The 16,027-nt window shown below is 48.1% G+C and overlaps 1 protein-coding gene across 1 annotated transcript in view; it reads left to right on the forward strand.

Annotated features, from left to right (window-relative positions):
* Window positions 1-2,108: 2,108 nt before the first annotated feature.
* Window positions 2,109-16,027, forward strand: part of Lhpp (phospholysine phosphohistidine inorganic pyrophosphate phosphatase) — a 97,351-nt gene continuing 83,432 nt past the window's right edge. Inside the window, exon 1 of the mRNA XM_021211033.2 lies at window positions 2,109-2,288. Coding sequence (XP_021066692.1) covers window positions 2,164-2,288 — 125 coding nt within the window. The 5' untranslated portion in view covers window positions 2,109-2,163. The remainder of the gene's footprint in view (window positions 2,289-16,027) is intronic.

Raw genomic sequence — 16,027 nt, forward strand, 5'->3', positions numbered from 1 at the left:
AGCTCCAACTTGGAAGTCTGGAAAGACCCAGATTCCCATGAAGATTAAACTGGGTGCTGTCCAGTTAGATGCTGAAGGTGAAGTGGCAGACATAGGAAGGCAGTGTTGAAATAATTTGGTTCTTCTGCTTTGTTGGAGGCAGAGGCTGTTCTAATGGGATACTAGCGTCTTACCCACAGGCAGTGGAATAGGACTACCAAAGGAGCAGAGCATCTCTAAGGGGAGGTCCAGAAATCTTGGTAATAAAAATTTTTACTTCCCCAGGAAGAATGTTGGGCTCTCCAGAAGGAGCCACTGACAATGGGCCTTTAGTCAACGATGGCTGTTGACTAAAGGGAGGCTAAGTCTGGAGCTGAATCAGTTCCTGGGACACCTAGCTGGAGGAGATAACACGGCCAGAACTGAGCTGGTTGACAAAATTCTTCAAGGTCTCAGCAATTATAATGGAACTAACTTAGCAACCAATCAAAATTGTACTAATGTCACTGTTTTTCCCCTACCAATCATATTAGAGATTACCTAATCTTTCTAGAAAATTCCCCTAGGCCTGCATAAAAGAGATCTGCAAACATTTTGACGAATGGTTGACCCCTGAATGCTGGTAATTTCTACAGAATAAACGCTCTTTGCCTTTGCGTACTATTTGAGTCTGGGGTCTTCCTTCAGTGATTCTTGGATTCATAGACACTTAACTCCTGGTTATGCAGGACTCCAGCCTGATTCTCCAGTCTTCACTTCTTAATCCCCAAATCTGTAAGCTCTTTCTTGCCTGGTGTAAGCAAACTTTGTCTAGTTAGAGCAGCTTCTCTGGTCTCTCTGTACAGTTTAATACTGATCTCTAGCACAGTAAACCCACTCAGGGTAGACATTATACCTCTTATTTCTCTTGTGAGTAGCTCCTCCAGTAAGCTCATCAAAAGACTAATGCACGCTTTGTTGAAATGGGTTAAAGTTCTAACGTTCTGGGCACTAGAGAGGTGGCTCAGTGGTTCAGAGCACTGGATCTTTCAGATGGACCAGGGTTCAGTCCCAGCACCCACATCATTATTCATCATGGTCTATAACTCTTGTTCCAGGGATCCACACCCTCTTCTGGTCTCCCGAGACATAAAATCTGTTTTTTTCCGCCTGTATTACCATGTTCTTTATTTTTGCAAGGCTGTTGTCTGCATATAACTTTTGAATTTATGTTTTTCATACAATGTTAGAACAGAAGAGTTTTCCAAGGTAGTTACCTGGGGTCTCTCTCCTTCTCCTTCTCCCTCTTTCTGTCCCTCTTCCCAGCTGTCTTCCCCTCCCCCTCTCTCCCTCTTCTCTCTCCAATCCCCTTCTCCTTCTCTTTTTGCTTTTGGAGACAGGATTTCTCTGTGTAGTCCATGCTGTCCTGGAACATGTACCAGTCTGACCTCAAACTCGGAGAGCTCCAGCTGCTTCTGCCACCACCCCTGGCTGGTCTTTCTTTCTGCACATTTCTTTCAGCATTTCTGATATGTGATCTGTATCCTCTACATTAATTTTCTTCAGCTTGTCTTGGCATTATCATTTATTTACACTGCAGTCACTCTGTTCGCACTCGTTCCTTTAGTGTGTTTCCAAGGAATTGGATTGTGCCATCTATTTAACCGCCTGCAAGATCTCTCCCTCTCTCTTCCACTTTCGAGACATGAACCTCACTACCGAGGCCAAGATCGTCTCCAAGACTTAAAATTTCATTTATTTAACTAGTCTACGTGTGTGTGCATGCACTTGTAGGGAGATCTGGGGACAATGTGCAGGAATACGTTTTCTTCTGCTATTGTATGGGTCCTGGGAATCGAATTCAAGTTAAGTTTTGTGGCAAACAACTTGACCCCCTTGTGGCATCTTGCTGACCGTGGCCTCACACTCTCAGTCCTGCTGGGGATTACAGGTGAGAGCCATCCCTCCTGGACTGTTTCACTTTTCATTTCAAGTTGCCTTGTCCTGACTCTTAGGGGTTTGAACTCCTGAAGGATGCGTTTGCGGCTTTTCCTGGCAACCAAGCATCAGGCTGGTCCACGTGGTTCCCAGTTTGCGCCCCGCCCGCCGGCCGCGGATTACATTTCCCAGGCAGCCCCGCGCGGGAGGCGTGGCTGTGGGATAAGGGCAGCAGCGACGCTGAGTTCGGGTATATATCTGGACACGATGGCCGCATGGGCTGAACGGCTGAAGGGCGTGCGGGGGGTGCTGCTTGACATCTCCGGCGTGCTGTGTGACAGCAGCGCAAGCGGTGCAACCGCTATCGCAGGCTCTGTGGAGGCGGTGGCGAGGTTAGTGAGCTCAATACAGGGGGTTCCCGGCTGTGTCACTACCGGGGGCGGGGCGTTCGCGCCAGCCCCGCCTTCTCGAGTGCTAGCCCCACCCCTCAGGCTGTCTGGGAACCTTGTGGGGAAGGTTGGGTTGGTCCTAGGCATTTATGGGTTGGAGCTATGTTTTGGAAGTAGTTGGTTAACTTGCAAGTAAAATACAGATTCAGAAAGTGTAGACTATCTCATTAATATTGCAATATGTTAGGTCGGTGAGATGGCTCCATGGGTAAAGACACTCATTGCCAGTTGTGACACCTGAGTTCAATTCTTGGGACCCACATGGTAGAAGAACAGTGGCTACTGTAAGTTGCCTCTCTCTGCCCTCCATGCACGTGCTCCATCCTAAAAGTAAATAAATGGAAAAGTTACTTTAAAATATTTCATGATGTTGCTTACACGTTTCAGTGACCATTTTTAATATACCAGGCTAAGTAACCTATTCAAATGATCGACCTGTTTCTCTTAGAAAACTTTAAGTCATATATGTGGCTAGCCATCTAATTCTCTTGTGTTGGTTTTGATTTGAGGAGGACAAGGGGTCTGCCCTTTAAGTCTTGCCTATACAGGATACTGTCAGGGACCACAACTGGCATTAACCCTGGACTATTTGCCTTTGGTCCCCAGATAGCACTGTGTAATGTGTATGAGCAGTTGGAAGAGGCTCATTGTTGAGCATTATTCTCTCAAAATCACTCTCTGGGATACCCTGGCCTAATTATTTACTTATCTGTAGTCAAGTAAGTCCTTTGATCCCGAGAGGCCCTCCCCTACTTATCTCTGTGTGTGTGTGTGTGTGTGTGTGTGGTTGTGTAGAGGGGGGGAGAGAAAGAACACTTGAGCAAGAGGGGTGGGGTGGCACTGATGATGTAACAAGGACACAGACTATGTTTTGTAGCAAAGTGAAAAGGACTGGTGTGGGACAGCTAGTCCTAGGGACACCTAGACCCTCTGGGTGGTGAAAGTCCAGTTGACAGGTCTCTCTGGCCTCTACATATTCTCCACTAACTCCAGAACTTAGGGCTGACTTTGTTTCACTGAGCCTTGGATGTGAGCAGTGAATTCTGTGGAGGCCCCTCTTAGAGTGTAGCGGGACACTGGACGATGTTTTGAAGTGAAGTTGCCTCGTGTAAGCAGCCAGGACATTATGAGGATCTCATTGGAAGGGAAGGTAGACCATAGTTTGTGCTCAAGTGAATAAACTAAGTCACCATAGATGAGTATATGTGAAGACAGAGCCAAAGCAGGTAAGCCCAGGGATGGCGCCACCGTAGGAAGTGACTTCCCACTTTAACAGCTGAAGAGAATCCACCCACAGACATGCCCATGCATGTCTCCTGGATGATTCTAGATCTCATCAAGCTGACAATTGAGATTAACTGTGTCATACATGTATATCCACACACATGTACACACACACATACATGAACATGTATACATGTACAAATATGTATAATAAAAATGAGGTTTCTTTTGGCTCCTTGGAAAGAAAGCTTTCACACCTATGGCCCAGAATATATAAATCAAAAAAGTCAGTCACTGAGTGAGAATGTGGACAGAGGACATAATCACTCACCAGGAAAGAGACACCAGTGACCCCCCTCCGCACTGGAAAGATGCGCCACCTGTTGCATTAGAAATGCAAATTCAAACTATACTAATAGTTTTTTTTGATAAAAGTGGGAAATAGTTCACTTTGTTGTTTTTTTTTTCTTTTTTTTGAGACTTTGTAGAAAGAAGCGCTTCCACCTTATGTAAGAAGACACAATTGGCACTGCCTGGCAGTAGTGGGTACAATTCTAGGTATTTGTCCTGACTTGTTTACTAGAAATAACTGAGCCGGACAGTGGTGGCAGACACCTTTAATCCTAGCACACAGGAGGCAGAGGCAAGAGTTCAAGTTCAGCCTGGTCTACAAAATGAGTTCCAGGACAGTTGGAGCTACACAAAGAAACCCTGTCTGAAAAAAAAGAAAGAAAGAAAGAAAGAAAGAAAGAAAGAAAGAAAGAAAGAAAGAAAGAAAGAAAGAAAGAAAGGAGAAGAGAAGAGAAGAGAAGAGAAGAGAAGAGAAGAGAAGAGAAGAGAAGAGAAGAGAAGAGAAGAGAAGAAAAGAGTAATTGAAATGAAAGGTAGCTGAGTCTTTTGAAATCATAAAGGACTAAGAACGATCACTCTCCATAGTCAGGGATGAGTCACTGTCCCTCTCTCCACAGTGACACCGTACAGTGTGAGTGAGGACAGCAATCATGTGTGTCCTGTTTGCAGTAGAAAAGGCAGACATGCACCTGTCCCTGCTGCTGGGTTTACATAAAGCTCAGAAAGACACTTGCTACTATTTTGGAGTCTTAGTGAAGAGATGAGGCTGGAGCATAGAGAAGTGGGTTGGAAGAATGGAGGAAAGCTCTCGTTATCCAACTTTATATATCAACATTTTTAAAGCTTTTGAACCATTCAGAGTTATAACATGTGACTTTCTTCAGCTGCAAGTGAAGAATGGTGTTACCAGGGCATAAAGCGGGGGAGGGGCAGAGGGGGGTGAGGGCAGGGCAGGGGTGGAGGCAGGAGCCACAGTGCCTGGATCGGACACTTACAGTGGCTAAAGGAGGAGGCAGTTGAGTTGGGAAAAGAGAATTAAAGAAGTATTTTAGAAGTAGATGTAGTGAGACTTGTCCCCATGTAGTTATTGTGGGGCCAGAAAGAACATGGAGTCCTTCACTATGGGGTCATGTGGCTTCTTCAGTCAGGAAACAGGGTGGCAAGTGCTTGTGCGTGGCTAGCTTCCTGCTTCTTATAAAGTAGGGAAACCCAAGCCTAGGAAATGGTGCTGCCCACATAGGGTGGGTCTTCCCATCTCTGTTAACCTAGTGAAGAGAATCCCTCACAGGCGAGCTCAGAGGCTTGTCTCCCATGTGATCCCATCTATATTAACTACCACAACATGCCTTTAATACTCTTTTAAAGTCAGAGCCACTTGAAAGCAACTTACTGTTGTGTTTTGTTTTGTTTAAATGTCTCTAGTCCAGGCTGACCTCAAACTCAAGATTCTCCTTCCTCAGCTTTTTTTTAAAAGAGTTTCTTTTTTTTTTTTCTTTAAAGATTTATTTATTTATTATATGTAAGTACACTGTAGCTGTCTTCAGACACTCCAGAAGAGGGCGTCAGATCTTGTTACGGATTGTTATGAGCCACCATGTGGTTGCTGGGATTTGAACTCCGGACCTTCGGAAGAGCAGTTGGGTGCTCTTACCCACTGAGCCATCTCACCAGCCCCCCTTCCTCAGCTTCTTAAGTGCTGGGATTACATTGTGCCAATATACCTGGTTAAAAAATTATTAAAGTAAATGCAACATCTAGAAAACATTCTTACTGCACATGTAACACCCAATTTATTTCACTCTCAGAAAGCTCGCTCCACACTCCCCTACCCAGAGCTTTGCCCTCTACTCCCATAGGCTAGTTTCACTTGTGACTCTGGATATTGTAGGGCTGAAAGAACATGAAGTGAAGAGAAGACAGGGCAGCAGGACCTTGAGGAGGCAGCTGGTCATGTGGCTTCTGTAGTCAAGAAATCACAGAGTGGGTCCCCCTTATGGTTGTCCCTCTCCCCTGCTGTTCCTTTTGTTTGTGGCAAGTGGATCCTAGATGGCTTGATGGCATCAGAAAGCATAGTTCCATGTAGGAATGTCTTAGTTACTGCTCTTCTGCCATGAAGAGACACCACGACCAAGACAACTTGTAAAAGAAGGCATTTAATTGGGGGATTACTCATCGTTCCAGAGGGTGAATCCATGACCATCATCATGGGGAGTATGGCACAGGCAGGCAGGCAGGCAGGCAGGCATGGCACTAGAGCAGTAGCCGAGAGCTCACATCTGATCCACAAGCATGAAGCAAAGAGAGCTACCTAGGAATAGCATGGACTCTTGAAATGTCAACCCAATGACACACCTCCTCAGCAAAGCCACACTTTCTAATCCTTCTTAAACAGTTCTACCAACCGAGAGCCAAGTATTCAAATATATAAGTTTGTGGGGCCATTCTTGTTCAAACCACTACAAATGATGACATAATTTGTACATTCCTCTGTTTTCCATTTGTGTTAACTGGAGCTTCTGTGAATGTTCTAGAACATGTGTTTTGGTGAGCATGTGAGTGTGCCACTATAGGAATGTGCAAGTGTCAGGGTGGGTTAGCTGAATTACAAGGCAGGAGTGTGTTTTGGTAAGTGCTGCCTGGGAGTTCTCCAAAGCGGTTTTGTATTTTGGATCACAAGCCAACAGTGTACAAGAGTCACGGCTGTCCTTGGTCCTCCCCAACACTCAGCTTGTCAGTCTTTTCCTCAAAGTGAGGCAGAAAAGGAGACAGGGAAAACCTGAGACCATGAGAGCTGAGAGGAGCCCTTCAGGCTGGAGTCTGGCTGAAGCCCCTTACTCACAGGGCATTTCCAGCACAGTTAACTCTTTAAGACCTTTGTCCCTCCCAGCTGTAAGCCTGCAATTTTCTAAGGATCTCACCAGAGACCTCCTTTACCAGAGACAGGATATATATATACTATACCCCTTGCAGTGTAACCTTAGTGGCTCCTGGTTTTACTTTATCAGATTATAAACCTGTCCATGGCACTTCAAAAGCCTGTCATCTTTCTTATTAAAAGGGAGAGGAAATGGAGAAATAAAAATAAAATTTCTTAACAGCCATCTAAGATGTATTAACTTGAGAGCTCTCTAGATGGTTACAGGGGATGCTAAGACAGCGGTGCCTGGAGAGAAGCCCATCCTTATGCTTGGGCGTGTCTTTTTGCTTGTGACTCTTCAGCAGACCTGTGCATCTGGGCATGTCTTACTTCCCTCTTTCTCTCTTCAATCTTGTGCTTAAGCCAGAATTAAAATATCTTCAACCAAACTTCCAATTCTGCTTTATAAACTAACCAGTCCTGAAAAATCTGATGAGAGTTGAAGCCACCACTCCTGGTTTGGCCTGAAATGAGGTCTCTGAAAGCCCAGTGGTGTCCCTCTGGCCGCCGAGGGTAGCTTTGTGGAGCTATATCCTTGTCCCTTTCATCGCCAACAGTGGCAGGGTCATTATTAATTTCCAGCCCCATGAAAAATAGTGGGAAGGTGCAGAGCCTTGGTCCCTGTCTCCATTTTTTATTTTTTGTTTTTTTTGTTTTTTTGTTTTTCTCCTGTCAGGAACACAGATGTTGGAGGGACTGACAGGAGGTGGTGCCCCTTGTCTGAGCCTTTGATTTCTAGACAGTAGTGTGGCTCTGGATAGTACCCCTCCCAGTCAGGCAGTGTCCAAGGATCTCCCAGAGGCAGCTGGGTAGCTGGACTTTGAGGGTGAGTGTTCTACCCACAGACATTTCATCAGTGATTTCTTTTATAGCTCTCTGACGTCCAAGGTGGGTGCTATTACCTCCCTTGTTTGGTTGATTGTTTTGTTTTGTTTTTTGGAGACAGGGTTTCTCTGTGTAGCCTAGGCTGGCCTTAAACTCAGAGATCTGCCTGCCTCTGACTCCTGAGCGCTGGGATTAAAGATGTGCACCACCACTGTCAGGCCTGTTGTTATCTTTCTTCACTAGCAGGCCTACTGGAGACTCAGAGTGAGATAAGCTCACTCTGTACCTAAACTAGGATAGCAAAGAAGACCTCTGAACCCCACTCTGCCAGACCCAGAGCAGGCCCTTAGCTGTCATCCTAGATCTATGCCTGGACTTGTGTGTGTGTGTGTGTGGGGGGGGACTAGCAAGGCTTCCCTCTAAATCAGTGGTCTCAACCTTCCTAATGTCACAACCCCTTACGATAATTCCTCAAGCTGTGGTGACCCCCAACCGTAAAATTATTTTCGATGCTACTTCATATCTGTAATTTTTTGCTACTGTTAAATATTTTTGGAGATGGAGCTTGGCCACTGGGGCTCTGACCCACAGGTTGAAAAACCACTGCCCTAATGCCTCTGAACTGACACTCCTAGCTTGTCACAGTGCTGCCCAAGAAAAGGATGCAGAGAGTTGTGGCGTTAGGAAGGTCCGTCCCTGTGGGCTCTGGGCTTGTGTCTGGCCCTTGGGAAGCTTTTCTAAGATGTGCCTGAGTACCATAGTGATGGCATTTGCTGCTCTTGCAGAGGACCAGGGTTCAGGTTCTAGCAACTGCATTGTAGTTCCCAACACTCACCTAGAGGCTCACAACCGTCCCTAACACTAGTTCCAGGGGGCTCTGATGACCTCTTCTGACCTCTGCAGGCACCCAGCACACATGTGCTGCACAGCAAGACAACCATACACATAAAGTAAATAAATCTTAAAGAAATTAAAGAGATCTGTTTTGACCTCTCTGGAGGCTTCCATAGCAGGGGTATCTATCTCTGGTGTGGTGACACTGAAATGCAGCCGCCTGTGACAACAATCCTAAAATATACTGAAGGTAGCTGTGGAGAAGTAGGCCGAGGGGAAAGCCCTCTTTCTTGAAGCCTGTGAGATTATGCCCATTGAGGGGGCAAGGAACCCAGAGGACTGACATTGACCTCTCTGGACTCCGCGGTCCCTTTGGTACTGGATCAAGTCCCTACATCTCTACCTGGTCTGCTGGAGCAATCTCAAGTGACCTTTGGTCTCTCTTGAGGGACAATCGTTTCCTTGCTTCATTTCTGTCTGTGGCTTTGGCTGAGAATGCTTCCAAGCAGCCCTGGCATCTCTATAAGGACAAACCTTCCTGCTCAGGCGTAGAGCAGCCCCCCCCCCGCCCCCGCCCTCTTCCCCTGTGACGCGTGCCAGAGGCTTGGGTAAGAGGTTTGCCCTCTGTTAAAACACACCTGCTTTTGAAGTTTTCCGGGGAGGGGGGTTTCCTCTCTGGGTGGATGAGCCAATACTGGCCCTCCCAGAATCCTTCACAGATGGGGTCCAGCTTGCCAGGCTACGCAGCTGGGCATCCAGCTGGCTTGTGTGGCCTTGGCGGATCTTCCCACCTTTCCCTCCGTGACCCCTTGAAGTGCAGGGCTCCCTTTGAAGTTCTGCCAGAGTGCAGAGGAAGTTCCTGGGGTCAGGCCCTCAGATGCAGAGGGACACATGAGATGGGGGGGGGGTGGGACTCTGGGGGAACCCTGGCAGTTCCCAGGCACCGCAGCCCCCAGGAGGCATCTTCATTTTTGGAGTGGGGGGGTGGTGGATCACTGTCTTCCATTATTCTTTCTGGATTTTCTGGGGTGACAGAATTTTTTTTTTTTTAATTTTTACATTTTCTAGAAAGTTCTCACTTGTTGGGAGATAGACCGCACAGGAAGAGGGTAATCTTAGCCTTTGAAAATGAGCCGGAGGTCACCTGAAGGAGGCTCGCCAGCCAGGCAGGTGCTCCATTCCTACCTCACTTTCACACCTGCCCAGTGAGTCCTTTCCAAGATGAGGGTGGAGGTCCTGAGAAGCAGAAAAGAGGCTGAGTTCTCACAAAGGCAAAGGAATGCTGTGCATCCCCCACACACCCAGCAAACATTAGTTGGATCCCTGCAGTACCAGGAACGCTCTGCTGTAGACCCAGAGAATCTGATAGTGAGCCAGGTGGCTAGAAATCAATGCCAATGTGGCCAGTGCCGGAGACCAATAGTGAACAGGTTGTGCTGGGTAGGCTAGTGTGTCAAGTAGACCGAACCTGGACTGTGTGGGTGGAAGTCTGGGGCTGCAGGTGCTCACAGGCCTCACAGGTCCCATGAGCATCGAGTTGAGATCCAGAGAAATGAACCTAAGATGCTCTTAGATGGAAGAATGGCAGCTTCACCCTTCCCATGTGGAGTCATTCTTACAACCCCATACACACACTTAGTCCTGGAAGCTGCTGGATGGGACTGACTGACTGCTGTAGGACCTGTGGGCAGGTGTGGACATCTGTAGCCCTCCTGGGTCCCCCCCCACACCCCTAAAGGCCTTTATTGGAGCCCATTTGTGGGCAGATTGGGCTCCCTGAGGGAAGCCATTCAGAGGCAGGCTGGGCACAGCAGGGGCTGCAGCACAAAGGCCCTGGCGGTGAGCAGGCCCTGGTGATGGCCCCCGAGGCATCTGCATGTGAAAGGAGATGAGCATTTACTGCATCCTGTCGAAGGCCACTAAAGCACATCTGGACCAGCCTAGGCCAGACTGGCCTTTTTGGGGCCAGCGGAAGGAACCAGGCTTGGCCTCAGCTCAGGGCAGTCTCATAAAGCAATTCCCACCCAGAATGGTGAGCCAGGCCCAGCCTTCCAGGTGACTCCCCTCGATCCTCAGGGTGAAGTCATAGGGACACTAAGGAAACCCAGATGCCATACAGAAAGTCTGGGTGCGGCAGCAAGTGATCGGTCAGGACAGCTTTGAAATCTGGCTAGTCCTCACCTCTAGGACCTCAGTGCTCAGCTGTCAGGACATCATCCAGTCATGAGGACAAGGTTCCCAGGAGTAGCCATAACAAAGAAGAGAGTGCACCATGCCAAGCTGCTTCCTCTCAGTCCCACCTCTGGGCCAGGCTAGCCCGGGAGTCAGCTGGAGAAGGCTCTTGCTTACCCTGCCTACCAGGAGCTCTGGTGGCTCCACCCAGGCCCTGGGCAAGGGTCTCTACCCTTGGGCAAGAGCTGATGGTGATATTGAGTGATCTTGCCCTTTTCCTGTCTACAGGTGTGCCATGATGGGGAGGGCACGAACCAGAGCAGCGCACTCTTTATCCTGGGTTCTGGGGTTTCTGTTTTGTAATGTCAACCAACGCTTGAAGTTTCATAACATAGGTAACGTCCTTCAGTTAATGTCCCTGCCAGTACTTGATTCAGAGAAAAGCCCAAGGTCTTTGCCATCACCTCTGTCACAGTACCTGCCTCAGACTGACCCTGTGGGTCTTCCATACCCTTTCATTTATGTTGCCTCCAAAGCACAGAGCATCTCCCTCTCCTGATCTTTGCAGTCTCCAAGGCAGCTAGCTGCCTGTCACGCGGACACTGCCCTTGTCTTGTCTCCCCTCTCCCCAACTCTGTGTTCAGCCAGAGTAAGGCCTTAACTCTGTATTACCCTCAGAGCAAATTTTAAAAATGACATTTAGTTAATTGTGCTTGTACGCACATGCACACATGGGAAGGTCTGAGAACAGTTTAAAGGAGTTGGTTCTCTCATTCCACCACGAGGATCTCAGAACTTGAACTCAAGTCATCTGGAGCCTTTACCGGCTGAGCTGGCTCACCAGGCTGCAGCCTCACGGAGTGGCTGTTCTTCTATATTTTATTTGGGAAAAGAAAACCAAATTAAACAGGAAATCAGAAGAAAGAATGTTTGCTGAGAGATCAGTCAGTGCAAAGCCTGAGGGTGTTTTGAGGAGTGAGGGTGGTGAGGTTGGGGGTGTGTTGGCTGCACACATCTGATTGGTACGCCAGCAACCACCCAAGTGTATCAGGAGACAGAGTGGCTAAACAGTGCCTTGTCCAGACTGTAGAATCTCTGGATGACACTTTATCCAGACTGCAGACTCTCTACAGCTGGGAAGGAGAGAGAATTAGCTCTTTTGATTAGTTCATATTTGACCTGAACTGTATGTATATAAGTAAGCTATAGGGTGAAGTATATATACAGTGTTATGGAACACAATGAGGCAAGGGGGTACATTATTTAGTGGACCCAAGTCAAAGTGCACCCCTGAGAAGTTTCGACCTACAACAGACCTGGGATAAAGGGGCTTATTGGGGGAGGGGAGAGGCATGAGGACCTGAGGAAGAAGTAGAGGCAGAGGAGTAGACATGTAGACAGGCAGACGTACGGGAGCCGAGCCGAGGGCAGAGAAAAGGAGTGGCGGGGTGGGGTGGGGTTGGGCGGGGCACTCAGAGAACAGATAGAGATGCTGAGATCAAAGAGCTGGAGTGGCTGACTGGTCCTTATCCAGCACACACCTGTCACACCTGGCTGCTTGTGGGTCATGGCCTAAGCAATTGTTAGGACCCTGAGAGCAGGCCAGCAAAATACCTGAAATCTAACATATAGAATACCTTTAAAAAACTATTTCATGGTTTTATTTAGTTTACATTGTGTGTGTGTGTGTGTGTGTGTGTGTGTGTGTGTGTGTGTGTGTGTGCTTGTGCTGTGGCACACATGTAGAACTTAGACGGTAACTTGCAGGAGTCAGTCCTCTCTTTCCATCACGTGGGGCCTCAGGCTCATCCTCTGGTGACCAGTCTTGGCAGCAGGCTTCTGTACTGGCTGAGCCACCTCACCATACTGGTTACTTTTGAGATGAAGATTTCACTTTGTAACATAGGGAGACCTGAACTGCTGAGCTCAAGAATATTACCCTGCTCCTGTTTCCCAAGAGCAGTGGTTCTGGACCTTTCTAATGCCGTGGCCCTTTAATACAGTTCCTCATGCTGTGGAGACTCCCAGCCATAAGGTTACTTCGTTGTTACTTCATAACTGTAGTTCTGCTACTGTTACAAATCGTGATGAAAGTATCTGGTATGTGACCCCCAAAGGGGTCATGACCTATAGCTTGAGAACTGTTGCCCTAGAGGTTGGGAATCCCAGGTGGTTACCACTGTGCCAGACTCGTATACCATCTTTTAAAATACAAATACACCAACCCCCATCTGCCCGGGCTGGTGTCATAACTGATCTGTGAACCTGAGCTTGCGGCTGAGTCTCAGGTGAGTGTGGGAGGCTGTAGTTGTCTCAGTTGTGATCTCAAGCATGATAGGCAGGATCACCCTGGAAGTCAGAGCAGCCTGTGTGGGTGCTCTGGATCAGAGTTATTGATTTATCTTCAGTGTGACACAGGTAACCCGTGAAACTCACTTATGATGCCAAAGCCCCCAGGACAGAGAGAGAGAAGCTGATTGGCAGAGCAGTAGTCAAGCACTGCTTGCTGTTATGAGATGGGGGAGGGGGACAGTTGACTTCTCCCTGTCATGGTGCCTCCAGGATACCTACCTAGTCCTGATGCTGCATCTCCCTGAGTAGAACTCCCTCACTCTGGACTCCTCTCCCTTGGTCTTGCTTCATGGAAACCCTGGCTTCCTATTGGACAGAACCTGTCTGGAAGGTTGAGATGGCCAACACCGGCACAGGTCACCATGCAGTCATCACTGACGTTCACTATTGAGTATTTGCAATTTGCCACGTACTTCCAAAGTGTCTCTTTAAATATCGGATCAACAACCCCCTCCGGTGTCTGCTGTAAATGCCTTGCTGCATAACGGAGGAACTCGGGGTCTGTGAGGCGTATAGGGAGGCATGTCTGCTTTCTGAGCCCAGCTCCACCTTGCCCATGGGTTGCTTGACCCTCAACCGTCTAGCCTGCTCAAGGCCACTGCTGCTTGGGGATGACTGCCTGCCACCTGAGTTTGCAGGGCTGGAGAGTGAGAATTGTCCCCATGGCTATCCCCAGCATGCTTCATATCCCTCAGTCTCCCTTCTGGGTGACCCACTTAGGTGGGAGGGTCACCAGGATCTCCCCGGTTACCAAGTTCATGGGCTTGACTCACGTGTTTGCCAATTGCTATGAAATCAATGTTCTGACCTTGGTGTATCCCTGTGATCTGAGCTCAAGCACGTCATAAAGAACACAGTGGTTGGGTGTTCTGAGGGCAGGTGATATGGGCACCAGCACAGGGATGGGGTACTATGTGTTTTGTAAGGGCCCTGGCTAGGGGCCTGCCTAAGTCACATGGCCTTCCTGAAAGCACTTGGCCTAATGGCCTTCATCCAGAGGAGCTAAGGCCTGGCCACTGCAAACTGCTGTTCTGCTCTCTGCTCAGAGTTTGGACTCTGACCACACATAGTGACCACACACAGGGGACACTGCTCAACAGTGTCCATTGGAGCTTGAGGAGGTCGGGAAGGCTGGACTGGGAAGGTGTAGCCGACCCAGCCTAGCTTGTGCTGTGTTTGAGGCTGTCCACCCCTGACGGTTTTCTGCTGATGTCAGTGAGAGGAGTTCATGGAGGTCTCAGAGGTGTGTCTCTTCTGTGCCAGTCTTGATAGTGTCTCCAGCATGGAGCCCAAGAGCCCTCTGAGTGCCAGCTCTGAAATGGGGCAGCTTATAATCCCCGTTTAGGAGGAAATTGGAGAATCGGGAGTTCAAGGTCATCCTTGGTTACATATTGACTTTGAGGCTCACCTGGACTCCTTGGCACCTTCTTTATAAAGGAAGGGAGGGAGGGAGGGAGGGAGGGAAAGGAAAGGAAGGAGAAAGAAAAGCTTTTCAGGAGCCAGGCATGGTAGGAGCCGCTTGAGTCCAGCAGTCTGGAGGCTGAGGCAAGAGGTTTTGGTTTTGGTTTTGTTTCTTTGATGTTGTTGTTTAAATAAGGCTCTCTTGGCCTACTCTGTCTCAAGCCAAACCAAACCCATTCTGGTACCCTCTGGCTGCTGAGGGTTCTGGGGAGCTAGCTGCCTATATTTTTCAAACAACCCTAGAGGTACTATTAAGATCTTCTTCCCTTGTGATGGTTTATACATGTTAACTGGAGTGAGAATTACTGTGGAGACCAATCTCTGGGCATGTCTAGGAGGGATTTTCTCACGTGGCTAATAGATGGGAAGGCCTGCCCTGTATGTGGATGACATCATTCTCTGAGTTACCTTATCCCAGACTGAAGAAGAAGGAGAAAGCTAGCTTAGCACCAGCATGCAGCTCTCTGTGCTTCTCTCCTGTGAACATAAGTGACGCCGTGCCTTCTCCACCATGATGGAATGTTCACCTCTTGAACTGGGAGCCAGAATAGACCCTTCCTCCCTCAAGCGCTTTACATAGTACCCCATCCCTGTGCTGGTGCCCACCAACAGAAAAGTAACGGACTGACACATCCCTGTAGGAAATGGCCTCTCACGGCCCTGCTTCCCATTTCAATATTATGTGAACCCCTCCATCCCACCCTAGGTGAGGTCTGAGTAGGACTAGTGGTTAGAGAAGTGGAAGACTGGGGGAAACCTTCCCAATCTCTGCCACATGAGCTTCTCTGGTACCAGGTGGGCCTTGGATCCAATTTAGAATTTGAGTCATAGGTCACTCCCAGTGAAGGATCTGCAGCACTACATTTGGGTACCACATCAGACCCACTTTGGACAGAAACCAGAAGGCTTTCATATAACCTCCATGCAAGGATGTGCTGGTCATTCCCTGTCGATTGTGCACCCCAATGAGCCTTTGAAGTACCATTTCCCAAGTTTGAGATTACTTCATGGACATTTAGCCTGTAAACACATGGTTTAAATAAACCCTTCAATGGCCCTGTCCTGTAGAGTCCTGATGATCCTGCTCAGTAGTTCCTTACAGTCTTGTGGTTTCCATGAAATCTTTTGGTTTGGGGAACCCTGACTCCTCCAACAGCCCCATAGCCCTACCTAGTTGCCCAGATGCCACGGACCACCCCAGTGGGGCATGGGGGTCCCTGGAATGAGGGACCTCGAAGCTAGGTGGGTAAGGATTCGGCAGTGACAAACAAACAAACACAGAGGCAGTTTGAATCTGAGTATATTTTGCAGCTCTCAAGCAGGGGATTTTATACATTAAAAAACCAAACATTAACATTACTCTTAGAAACTGTATCCAGTGAGACAATCACAAATACCAACAAAACTCATTTGGCACAGTGAAGCACAAGAATCATCCAAGCATTACAACTCTGAAACTATGTATTCAGTGAATCACAAACAGAACAGGTAACATCATTATTAATATAAATCATCAAAATATAACAATTCTAAAAGGATGTATTCA

The sequence above is a fragment of the Mus pahari genome, chromosome 1 (genome assembly GCF_900095145.1).
Source record: "Mus pahari chromosome 1, PAHARI_EIJ_v1.1, whole genome shotgun sequence".
In the NCBI taxonomy this organism is placed as follows: Eukaryota; Metazoa; Chordata; class Mammalia; order Rodentia; family Muridae; genus Mus; species Mus pahari.